General features: G+C 41.2%; 1 protein-coding gene across 2 annotated transcripts; it reads right to left on the bottom strand.

Moving 5' to 3' along the window:
- Positions 1-1,565: 1,565 nt before the first annotated feature.
- Positions 1,566-3,688, bottom strand: LOC311077225 (uncharacterized protein). 2 transcript variants are annotated; one of them, XM_084139049.1, is made up of 4 exons: positions 2,947-3,688; positions 2,561-2,704; positions 2,160-2,368; positions 1,720-1,884 (listed from the first exon to the last, which is right to left on the bottom strand). In XM_084139049.1, the coding sequence occupies exons 1-4, from the start codon at positions 3,122-3,124 to the stop codon at positions 1,858-1,860; spliced, it is 558 nt and encodes a 185-aa protein (XP_083995175.1). In that variant the 5' UTR covers positions 3,125-3,688; the 3' UTR covers positions 1,720-1,857. The 2 variants fall into 2 exon arrangements, with proteins under 2 accessions (XP_083995174.1, XP_083995175.1); XM_084139048.1 differs by having other exon boundaries at positions 1,566-2,368.
- Positions 3,689-13,499: the final 9,811 nt, after the last annotated feature.

Below are 13,499 nucleotides of genomic sequence, written 5' to 3'. Positions count from 1 at the left end.
TAAAGAACAGATTTGTGATCCTTAGTGGAACTGAAGGTGTGAGAAGAAACATGAAACGCACGTGATCGTTGTCAAGCGGTGTACTCTGCCAATCGTGGATTAGCTGTGTCATCATCAGAGCTCGTGAGTCGCTCTAGAGAATCTGCTCTGGCTGAGTCCTCCTGCTCTCCAATCACTCTCATTGTACTCTGATGCCTTATGGCACAGTCACGGGCGTCGCTGTCTGAAGTCGGACACAAGTTCTAACCATCAAGCACTGCTCAAGTTAGCCGCTGATCGTTCTGTGCAGCGCTGCATGAAGTCCAACAAGCCTAATGTAAAGGGGACGTAAAGATGGAGGAGAGAATGTAAAGGGGACGTAAAGAGGGAGGAGAGAATGTTAAGGGGACGTAAAGAGGGAGGAGAGAATATAAAGGGGACATAAAGAGGGAGGAGAGAATATAAAGGGGATGTAAAGAGGGAGGAGAGAATGTAAAGGGGACGTAAAGAGGGAGGAGAGAATGTAAAGGGGACGTAAAGAGGGAGGAGAAAATGTAAAGGGGAATGTAAAGAGGGAGGAGAGAATGTAAAGAGGGAGGGGAGAATGTAAAGAGGATGTAAAGGGGAGGAGATAATGTAAAAGGGGAGGAGAGAATGTAAAGGGGATGTAAAGAGGGAGGAGAGAATGTAAAGGGGATGTTAAGAGAGAGGAGAGAATTTAAAGGGGATGTAAAGAGGGAGGAGAGAATGTAAAGGGGACGTAAAGAGGGAGGAGAGAATGTAAAGGGGACGTAAAGAGGGAGGAGAAAATGTAAAGGGGACGTAAAGAGGGAGGAGAGAATGTAAAGGGATGTAAAGAGGGAGGAGAATGTAAAGGGGACGTAAAGAGGGAGGAGAAAATGTAAAGGGGATGAAAAGAGGGAGGAGAGAATGTAAAGGGATGTAAAGAGGGAGGAGAATGTAAAGGGATGTAAAGAGGGAGGAGAGCATTAGGCTTGTTGGACTTCATGCAGCGCTGCGCAGACCGATCAGCAGCTGACTTGAGCAGTGCATGCCGGTTAGAACTTGTGTCCGACTTCAGACAGCGAAGCCCCGTGACTGTGACGTATGGTATCAGAGTACGGCGAGAGCGATTGGAGAGCAGGAGGACTCAGCCAGCGCAGCTTCTCCAGAGCGACTCATGAGCTCTGATGACGACACAACTGATCCACGATTGGCCGAATCCACTGCAACACAATGATTAAGAGTTAATTCTCACACCTTTAGTTCCACTAATGCTCACAAATCTGTTTTTATAACAGTGAAATCCCCTTTCATGTAGTCACGCTGTTATATTGTCATGTTTATCCAAATAAAACTGATACAATGTAGACCCCACTTCATCGGTATTTAGGCTTATGTTGAACTTTATTCTTGTACAAACAGATGCTGTATTAAGCAGTACATGTATTGCATGAAAATGTCTCTGAAATATCTGTGTATTTGGCAAATAATGCATTTATTTCACTTCAGCTGTGGTAAAGTATGCAAACACAGCGTGAGCGTCTCTCAATTTTAATTTCTATACCTTTATCCTTATTTCTTTTAATTTAGCTCCATTTCTTACAAAAAGAGTATAATGTGCAAAGTGTTAAAGTGTTTGTGCCTCCCTACAAACCACCCTTTCTTTAAGAGTCGTGATCCTGTTCCGCACATAATTTCTCACACCAGTCCATGTTCGCTGCTTCAAAGCTTCTGGCTCTGCGTCACTACGGGAAGCAGAAAGTGTCCGACTCACGTGTCTGTTTTCAGCTCCTCCCGCCTGCACACTGCAACTCTCACCGATCGGTTACATCCAGCCACGGCCCATGTCCAACACACCTATTCACTCTTCCCTTTTTATCCTCTTAACATTCTCTCCTCCCTCTATGACAGAAATATCAAAAAGTTTAACATGACATTCCATCCAACTTCATTGCAACTGAACAAAGAAAACTGAATAATGAAAATTGACTATCTTAATATCCTCTACTTCTTCATTAGCCTTCTTATACTCTAACTTTGCACTTTATATTCTGTTTCATTCCATCCTCAAAATATTTCTACACCTATATCCTCATTTCTTTTAATTTAGCTCCATTTCTTACAAAAAGAGCATAATGTGCAAAGTGTTAAAGTGTTTGTGCCACCCTACAAACCACCTTTTCTTTAAGAGTCGTGATCCTGTTCCGCACATAATTTTTCACACCAGTCCATGTTCGCTGCTTCAAAGCTTCTGGCTCTGCGTGAATGCATCTTTCACAGTCTTGCTTACCAGGAACTTTGTATGTCTTGATGAACTTCATCATGTGTCTCTCTACTGCTTTTACCTCACTGTCCTCCCATTTCTTTTTTGGAGCGTTTGAAGAACCTATGAAATAGTTAAAAACAAGTAAATACTCATTACACATTCTCATTACAACTAAATTGGTGAGTAAAGACCAAATCAAGACTAATGTGTCCTAATGTGTATATTTTTTTCATTTGGCTGGATATTGCTGCATGGAGCTGATTCATGTTTATTTGATTATTGTTGTTTGTGTAGTTTAGAGATTTTTCTTACCTTGATCCTCCCATGAAACAGATTGATCAGATTGAACAAGTTGATCAGTCTCTGCTGGTGCTGTTTTCTGAGATAGGTCACTGTAATCCTCCTCATCACTTGACATGGAATCACCTTGGGCCTCAAGTTGCTCTAAATAATTCACTGACAAAAAAATTTACACTTTATTGCTTATACTTACCATCTGTGACATGATTATATATGTTACCGGCAAAGTGTGAAATCCCGTTATTGTATAGAATGCCTGATGGTTACCTAAGTTACCTACCTACATTACCTAGGGCATTCTATAGAATTCCGGATTACACACTTTGCCGGTAACATATACATTGTTTTGCAAATATGTAAAGAACAGATACACACAGACAGTCCAAGTATACTCGTACCATTTGGGTCAATTTCAATGTCATCAAGTTTCTTTCCTTTGTAGTCAGACAGTGTTCCTTTCTCCATGGCCATTAGCAGCTGGGAGAGCACTTGTTCAACAGGATGGGGTCTGATGTGACCAAACATACCAAAAATCAGCTCAGATGAATCGGATGGTAGTTCTTCTGGACATGACATTGTCAAAAGTGCTTTGATACATCCAACATCTCCCAACGAGGCAGGTAGTTCATCTGATCAATTTATGACTGTACCATCACCAAAAAAGATGAAATGCCAATCTAAAGAGACAAACACCTTGTCTGGTGATAAGACTTTTATTCAGTCAATGCCATCACCAAAGACGGAACTCCGCAAGGCGTACAAGAAGCAGTATTGCCTTAATTGCTCTAAGCCATATTCAAAAATGGCAAGACACCTTGAATTTGTCCATCGCAACGAAGTGGGGGTTGTAAAGGCAATAGCATTTCCAAAACATTCCAAAGAAAGACGAGTACAGTTGAACCTCCTTTGAAAAAGGGGCAACTTTGCCCACAACACAGATGTGGTGAGACAAGGACATGGGGAGATGATTGCCTACTACCGTTCAAAAAATAGACAAAGAGCCAAAGAATTTATTCACTGCATTTACTGCCAAGGGCCTTATAACAAGCGTAGCCTTTGGAAACATATCAAAAACTGTCCTCTGAAACCTAAAGATGATGATGCCCAGGGCAGGAAAAGAGTTCGACCTCTGTGTGCTCTAAACACACCAGTCGGCTTAGAAGTGAGCAAAGGTTTCAAGAAAATAGTGTCCTTTATGAACTATGATGAAGTTTCGCGTGTAGTTCATACTGACAGATGCATCTTTCCTTTGTAGTCAGACAGTGTTCCTTTCTCCATGGCCATTAGGACTTTACTCATTTTTGCCAGCTGCAGTGTTCCCTCTGCGATGGACAAACTCAAGGTGTCTGGCCATTTTTGACCATGTCATGTCCAGAAGAACTACCATCCGATTCATCTGAGCTGATTTTTGGTATGTTTGGTCAACATCGCTGTAGTCTGTGACATCGCTGTAGTCTGTGTCACAGACGGTACTTCCTGAATACTGAATGAGAGAATATAACACTTACTCAAGGCAGTGGTTCCTGTAACATTATGTTTCATCGCATTGTGGATACTGGCAAGCAAAGTCATAATTATGCCAAAAAAATTGAGCATATAAAGTATCACATGGCAAGTCACATACCTGTCTTTTTCTTGATGGCCTTAAAGAGGATATCTGGAAGAGGAGAAATACAAACAAATATAAATAATATATAATTTCATATAATCTATTGTTAGTTCTACAAGTGCAATACAGCCAGACCATCCCAATAATTAAGCAAATTAATCTACCCACCTCCCTTAATGAGAGTGTCTCAGACATCTGCGATTTTGAATCACTGATAAGAGTGAAGATAAGGGTGGAGCAAGAGAAGATGATGATGATGATGATGAAGGCTGCGCATAGGAAGGCAATGAAGGCTGCCCAGGCGAGGATGATGAAGATGAAGGCTGCCCAGGCGAGGATGATGAAGATGAAGGCTGCCCAGGCGAGGATGATGAAGATGAAGGCTGCCCAGGCGAGGATGAGGATGATGAAGAGGAAGGCTGCCCAGGCGAGGATGAGGATGATGAAGATGAAGGCTGCTCAGGCAAGAATGATGAAGATGAAGCCTGCCCAGGCGAGGATGATGAAGGCTGCCCAGGCGAGGATGAGGATGATGAAGAGGAAGGCTGCCCAGGCGAGGATGATGAAGATGAAGGCTGCCCAGGCGAGGATGAGGATGATGAAGATGAAGGCTGCCCAGGCGAGGATGATGAAGGCTGCCTAGGCGAGGATGAGGATGATGAAGGCTGCCTAGGCAAAGATGAGGATGATGAAGATGAAGGCTGCCCACGCGAGGATGATGAAGATGAAGCCTGCCCAGGCGAGGATGATGAAGGCTGCCCAGGCGAGGATGAGGATGATGAAGAGGAAGGCTGCCTAGGCGAGGATGATGAAGATGAAGGCTGCCCAGGCGAGGATGATGAAGGCTGCCTAGGCGAGGATGAGGATGATGAAGGCTGCCCAGGCGAGGATGATGAAGGCTGCCCAGGCGAGGATGAGGATGATGAAGGCTGCCTAGGCGAGGATGATGAAGATGAAGGCTGCCCAGGCGAGGATGATAAAGGCTGCCTAGGCGAGGATGATGAAGGCTGCCTAGGCGAGGATGAGGATGATGAAGGCTGCCTAGGCAAAGATGAGGATGATGAAGATGAAGGCTGCCCACGCGAGGATGATGAAGATGAAGCCTGCCCAGGCGAGGATGATGAAGGCTGCCCAGGCGAGGATGAGGATGATGAAGAGGAAGGCTGCCTAGGCGAGGATGATGAAGATGAAGGCTGCCCAGGCGAGGATGATGAAGGCTGCCTAGGCGAGGATGAGGATGATGAAGGCTGCCCAGGCGAGGATGATGAAGGCTGCCCAGGCGAGGATGAGGATGATGAAGGCTGCCTAGGCGAGGATGAGGATGATGAAGATGAAGGCTGCCTAGGCGAGGATGAGGATGATGAAGGCTGCCCAGGCGAGGATGATGAAGGCTGCCTAGGCGAGGATGAGGATGATGAAGGCTGCCCAGGCGAGGATGATGAAGGCTGCCCAGGCGAGGATGACGAAGGCTGCCCAGGCGAGGATGATGAAGGCTGCCCAGGCGAGGATGATGATGATGATGAAGGCTGCCCAGACGAGGATGATGATGATGAAGGCTGCCCAGGCGAGGATGAGGATGATGAAGGCTGCCCAGGCGAGGATGATGATGATGAAGGCTGCCCAGGCGAGGATGAGGATGATGAAGGCTGCCCAGGCGAGGATGAGGATGATGAAGATGAAGGCTGCCTAGGCGAGGATGAGGATGATGAAGGCTGCCCAGGCGAGGATGATGAAGGCTGCCTAGGCGAGGATGAGGATGATGAAGGCTGCCCAGGCGAGGATGAGGATGATGAAGGCTGCCTACTAGGCGAGGATGATGAAGGCTGCCCAGGCAAAGATGATGAAGGCTGCCCAGGCGAGGATGATGAAGGCTGCCCAGGCGAAGATGATGAAGGCTGCCCAGGCGAGGATGATGAAGGCTGCCCAGGCGAAGCTGATGAAGGCTGCCCAGGCGAGGATGAGGATGATGAAGGCTGCCCAGGCGAGGATGAGGATGATGAAGGCTGCCCAGGCGAGGATGAGGATGATGAAGGCTGCCCAGGCGAGGATGAGGATGATGAAGGCTGCCCAGGCGAGGATGATGAAGGCTGCCCAGGCGAAGATGATGATGATGAAGGCTGCCCAGGCGAGGATGAAGGTGGCATGGGTGGCGCAGGAGCTGGTGACGGTGATGAGGACAGGGCAGGAGAGCATGAGGTTGATGAGGCCATTATAGAGGTGGACAAAGCACAGGGTGCCGATGAAGAGGGTGCATCAGATGTGGATGCGACTGAGGATGACTGTGACAGCTTGAAATATAATTTGAATAAAAATATAAGGTCTAAAAGCAAAAGGACTAAGCAAACTGTTAATTAATAAAATAAATGAATAATAAAATAATTAACCGTTAATTGACTGAGGCGTTGATCACAGAATAGTGTGATTATGTTCACATATTACTCACCAAACAAACTTTTTGTGATTGCTGTTTAGCAATCTTGTGTTCCTTTTCAATTTCTGCTCTGTTAAAACGTTCATAGCAATCTTCATGATGTTGTCTTAATTTTGCCAATCTTGATTGAAACCGCTTCTGCAGATATATAAAGAGGTATTTAGCTTAAACAAGAATAAAATGTACATTAGCAATATTGAAAACTGTGGCACCCATTTCAGACAAGAACAAACACACTGTAGGAGTGAACAAAAAATGTTTTGCACATTTCAAAGCAAAGATCATTAATAAAATAAAAACTCTAAACAAACATTTATACAAACTTTACATACAAATTGTGACAATAGTCACATTAATAGTTACATTGGTTCAGAGTCAGACATTTAAACTCTGAACCAATAACTATACTTAACTAGCAGAGGTTGGTAGTAAGGCGCTACATTTACTCCATACCATCCAAGTCATTTTTAGTTTGTTTGTTTTAATTGTGGGTACATTTTACATAAGTGTGGGTACATAAGTACATTTCTAATGGCAATACAATTTTGTATCATTTGAAGCGTTTATACACTAGTGACGGGTCGTCATGAACGAATCTTTAATATGACTCGGGACTACCGAGTTGTCTCAGAGAGTGATTCGTTCATTTTGCGCTGACCGCACATGCCCAACATCCCATGGGTTCTGTACTGGAAACAGAAATGATTAGTTCATCTCTCGAGACTTCGGGTCCAAGTCTTTCGTTCTTCCGGTCAGTCCCACAGAGGCTATGCTGTCAGTACCGGAAAGATAAATGATTAGTTCACCTATCAAGTCCACGAAAACTCAAAAGATGAACTAATCAATTCTGTATCCGGTAGCGACTGCATAGCTCAGCCTATATGGGGCTGTCACGTGATGCACGAATGACTTGAACCCAAAGTCGATAGACTCGAAACGTGAACTAATCAATACTGTATCTGGTACTACAGACTGCAAAGCTCAGTTTATGAGGATCACGGGATGATCGAACGGCTTAGATCGGGAGGTGAGGTAAACTAACAGAATGCATAGCCTGAAGACCCAAATAAATAAATTAACTGTTTCTCATAATATGGCCTTTTTCTTGCATTGCAATTTTTTTCTTATTCTAAATGCGATCAACATTTGATGTGTTTGGGGAATTTGGCTAACATGTAACATTTTAAATACATTCTGCTGAAATGAACGAAATAACTTGAAAAAAGATTTGTTCATTTTGATGAACGAGATTTAAAGATCTGAGTCAGTAAAATGATCCGAACTTCCCACTACTATTACACACGTGTGCTGGATGAAGTGGATATGCACCTACAATCAACTAAAACCAAACCTTTAAAAAGCATCCTATGGTTTGCCAGCGATAAAGATCTTTTCGAGTTGAACACCTGAGCGCCAGCTGTTAGTGGTTGCCTGTGTTGCGTGTTCATTATTTTGGGGGCCGAGCAATGAAGGGAGGGGTGTGTCTGTTTGGGTGTCGATTTCAAATATCAATAGTGTTTCTCAGAAATCACTCACTGCACTTTCAACTAGCTGGCAGTAAACATCAGTAGATAGTTGCTGCATGTATGAGATGGTTACCGTTTTATTCATTGATGTTATTGCTTTGCCTGACTGCTTATATGGACCATTGCTGTTCACCTTGTCCAATTCAGGAGAAGAAACAGAAGCTGAACAATGGGGCTGGATGTCAGAAAAGAAACCAGTGAATATCAAAATCAGAATATTTGTAAAGGACAGAAAAACTTGTTCATGTTCATTCCTCTAGCTGTCCTACACGTTATCTATCATTTCTTTCACACACAACTCTACGCTGAAAGAGTCAATAATATAATGATACAGATGTTTTAAAGTGGACTTACCGATTTCTGCAGACCCAAACTGCTGGCTGGCTTTTTATCAGTGGATTCTGCTGATGCTTTATTCAAAGGCTTGAGAAATATGAGACCACAATCACATGGTAACTAATCAGAATGAGAGTTAAGATTATGAGATTTGTGAGAATTACTGATTAATCTCTTTAGCATTTTCTTGATAGTACCTTGACTCGCCATGGCCAATCTGAGTCGCCATAATTGTAAGTGATTTCCTCCCCTGGTAGAATGTCTCGTACAGCAAAGAGACACAGGTGAGGTTTTCTGCTCACTTCAACGGTTCTCATTTTGCAAGTATTTCTGGTCTCATCATTTACATAAGTCTTCCCAAGGACGAGTCTTCTTTAGATGCATCCATGCTATAAAGACATAAAATGACCACTCAGTACTAGCTAGACATGTACAGTTATTATAAGTGGTTCTGAACCCCAGTCCTGGGAACCCACCACTCTGCATATGCTGTATGTCTGGTGTTTTAATCCACCTGATTCAGATGAGGAGTTCATCATCAGAACACAGCTCTATGAACTCAACTGAGTGTGTCAGGTGAAGGAGACATACAGAATCTGCAGAGAGGAGGGTCTGAGAACCACTGATCTATATGATATATGAGATTAAATGGCGCACTGCAACATCCTCTCAGCTCTCAGATAAAGGCATCTAAAATTAATCATTTTGTTCTCTTTAGGGAATACAGGGAAAGCCAATTTAGATGACTCAAGGAAACTGCACTCAGTACTCTTAATGTCAGTTCATGTTGAATTTTAATTATTAGGGTGTGTTCACACCTGGCATGTTTGTTTAGACTGTTAGTGTGGTTAATTTGAATAAGTGTGAACACTGCCATCTGAAACCTGGTGCCACCAAACAAGAGGATCCAGATGCTGAATAAATAGGTCTCAGTTGGCTTCCAAACGAACTCTGGTGCGGTTCGAATGAAAAAAGAATGTAACATGGACCCAGAGACATGTAAACGAACCAAAAACAGGAAGATGTGACCCTAAAAAGGACAGACTGGTCAAGCATAACAGGTTTGACAATAGAAATGCCAATCTGAACACTAAGCGGACCCGGACCAAACGAACCAAGCGAACAGAACTCCAGGTATGAACACATCCTAAGTATTTTACAGTTCCAGATATTTTAGCATCCTTACTACATCAATCCAACAGTTCTGTACTCACCACCAATTTTTGCCATGCCACTGAAAATCAAACAGGAACGTGTTCTCAGCTTCAGTGTAGTGTTCAGTTCGGTCGGAAGAAAGCTCTAAAGAGGAGAAATACATTAGCTGCAGTTTCTTTAATGTCAACTATTATTTTATTACTAAAAGTTCTCTACCATATGACGTACATTATACGATGTGAAAGGGAAATTACTTAAGGAAAATAGTCAAAAGTCAGGCTAATCTCAAAGCATGATTTGCTTTTTATACTTTACATTATACTTTTAAGTCTTAAAATTATACAGTTAAAATTACATACATTTTCTTACACAAACCTATTTTTGCAGGCCAACCCGGTAGTAGTTGAACATCCCCTGGTTTCCTCCACAAAAACCCACTGGGATTTGCAGAAAATAAGCTAAAGTTAATCTATAAACTACACCACGGTTGACCAACTTCAACTTCCTTACGATGAAGCTTCAACAACTGTGTTGCATTATTTTAAAAGACAATTCTGTTTGTTTATTATTTGCATCTCTTTCAGGTAGTTTTTCTTTGTGGTATATGGATGTTTTATGTGGCTTCTATAGTTTAGATAAAAGTATAGAGTTTTTTTTTTTTTTTGTTGATAAATGTGCCTCCAGGAACTCTAAAGCTTTAAAATCCATCTCCCTGTGTAATATTTATAATGTTTCTGCATTATTATAATGCATGTTTGACTGATTGTGTGATGTATACATCCCCATCCCTACATCTACCTAGAATAGTTTGCAAGAGTGCGATTATAAACACAACGAGGCTGTGAAAGTGACTAGATGAGTTAATCTGTTCAGCTGATGACGTTTAATGTCCCAGACAACCCGTCTCCCATTTAGACACTTGTTAACAACTGCCTTTTACCAGACAAGTAAAGGCTTTTAAAAAAAACACACAAGAGAGTATTACTATTTTATGTTGTGGAGTAAAGCGTGAAAATATCTTGATCTTGTGCTAACCATGGATCTTATTTCAGGAATTTAACCAAAACCCATTGATCATGTTTACATGCACACCGATACGCTGATAACAAAATAAAATCACCTTCTTGAAATAATCCATTATCCAGGTTTACATGCAAACCAATAACCACGTAAACCACTACTTTATAAGTAAATCAGGTTAATGACGTCAAAACCTAACCATTCGTTTATCTGACTGTGTATTTCATATGTCATGTCAGTTGTGATGTTAAATAAAGCCCAAGAGTATTCCAGAATTTCAGAGGAAAACTTCCAGACTCATATTCTCCTCTCATGCAGTATCGGGTGCAGGATTTTGACTGTACCACTTCTGAACGAGATGAGAATACTTTTAAGAGGTTCTTGGGTCAAGAAAACACTCGCTCTGTCTGGATGTGCTTTAATCCAAAATAAGGACACTTTCCTGTCACACATCACACATGCTCCCTTCAATAAGCCACAGAACACAGAGGTTAATGTGTTTACATGCCGGGCAAATCTGCAAATAAGGGGCAAAAATCTATCTGTGTCGATTGGTTTATGCTTATGCTGTTTATGGTGACCTTAGTCTGCGTTTACATGACCACATGCACTGTCGGCTTATTATGCATAACTGGGTTCAGAATGTGCAAATAAACATTGACTTTGGGTTGATGGAACCAGAAATGCAAAAATGTAACTGGTTTTGTTTAACTTGTGAAACATGGATATTAGTTGGCCTAACAACCATATGACTCACCTCACATTAAATTCTCAGTTTTGTAGATTAACGTTATTACTAAACTGCTTAGTAATTTATACTTGCCTTTATATTTGCTGATGAACTGCTCTCGAAGCCCAGGCTTGTCGGTTTCACAGGTAATGTGATGCTCAGCGTCCTGCAGAGGTTTTTTACGCCTTTTATTTCCCAGCATGCTGAATTTCTTTCTTGAAATGACTGAAAAAAATAAATAAAATAAATATAAGGTGAATGAAATAAATAAGCATATTTAAAAAAATCTTGTTGATCTTACTGGAATTGTTCACCCAAAAACATACATAATTAACATACAATTATATTAATTGTTGTTTCAATTGAACCTCATGTTGTTCCAAACCTGTGTTGTGTTTTTTTCTGTTAAACACTAAAGTATATCTTTATATTATATCAACAGAGCTCTATTCAATGACAGCACATGTGACCAGTCAACAACAGGCATTTAGATAAAAAAGGCAATGTCAATGATGCCAAAAACCATTAGTTCTTGTGTGCCTTGTGACCACAATTGACATCAATCTACTGTATATTCATATTTGATTTAAGAGCGTATGGGAGATTTTCAGTCAGTAACCAGCTAGATTCATAGGGGCTATTTTTAATGTGCTTTTGGTCTGCTTTGGATTTGACACACACAATAAAAATACTATAAAGTGTCTATGTACTGGCATTGGGCAAAAAAGCTCTATAAAGATAAATAATAATAAGAACAGGCATATAATGTAATAAAAAATATTATATAAAATAAAAATTATCAAATAATAATGATATAAAAAAATGGAATTCATTATTTCATTATTTATACAAATTACTGTTGATAGTTGACAACACTTTTGATTAAAAAAAAAAACAATGATATAGGCTAGTAGACTATCACTGACTCAGTTGTTTAGATTAATTTGCAGAATCTAAAGTACTATTATATAAAAAATAACAAAATTCTATTTACTGGCCATTGCCTACAAGTTGGCAATAAACTTTTTCTTTATTGCAGCAAATCATCATATTAGAAGCAAACTCAAATACAGTCGAGAAGTAAATAAAACCCTAAGGAAAAAATAATTAAACAACTAAAATAAACACATCTTACTAACTTTCATATTTCACAATGTATTTAGTTATCATGCATTTTGAGGACAAGTCTAGATCTCACCTTTAGCCTTTAATGCGTGCGTGGTGGGGGTTGTCGTCGTCTGTTTCGCGTCCCATTGTCACGTGTCTGCATTTCCCGGGAAAACACATCCACGGTCGCAGACTTGCGTAAATGACGTAATTACGTATTTGGATTTCACGTTGAAATTGTGACTACATTTATTTAACCTAATAGAACATTATCTGATGGCAAGAATCTTTTTTTCCACAGTTTTAATCACAGTACTCTTTCTTCAAACTAAAAAAAAACAAAACAAAAAAACCTGTGGTGAAGTGAGTCTTTCCAGAGTGTCTTTTCCGGTCTTTTCTAGTGGACAGAGCACATGATCACTTTTAAACGAATCCACCCGCCTCGAACTAGGAACCACTGCGCATGTGCGTACAAACACAGGTTTAAAAGAGCAAAAAATGCCTAAATGAGCAACCTAGATCTCTTGAACAGGCATATTATTTTCTACTAATATCATTAATCAAAATAGTAAATTGATGTCTGCAAATATACAGCAGGGCTGATATGAGCTGGTATATCTCCAGTTCTGCACTTGTCTGTGTTGTTGTCATTTCATCAGTGTCCCACAACTACTTCAGAATTTATTTGAGTTAAGAAGGGGGAAGGAGTGTGGATTATTTCGAGGCTCAAAATTAAACTTTAACGTGTAATTTAACAGCATTATCTTTTTATGTATTTAATAAATGAATGGTATTTACATTAAAGGGCGGAGAAGCTGTTAGACAATGTAAAAGTGCTTTAAAAACGCATAGCCACAACAGATTGTCATCTTTTGAGCAGCACTGCTGATTACCTATCTCTCTGTCACTGGTCAGTCTGTTAGTTCATTCATCTCATCTCTTTCACTCTGCAGTCAGTCTCAGTGCTGTGGGGGAAGGGCGCGCACGCGATCAGTCTCACGCCGGTTTCACACCGCAAGCGTCAGCGGCGCGTGAAC

The sequence above is a fragment of the Abramis brama genome, assembly GCF_963993115.1.
Source record: "Abramis brama genome assembly, contig: SCAFFOLD_169, whole genome shotgun sequence".
Taxonomy (NCBI): Eukaryota; Metazoa; Chordata; class Actinopteri; order Cypriniformes; family Leuciscidae; genus Abramis; species Abramis brama.
The sequence above is the reverse complement of the archived record's forward strand: the minus strand, read 5'-3'. Positions and strand labels throughout refer to the sequence as shown.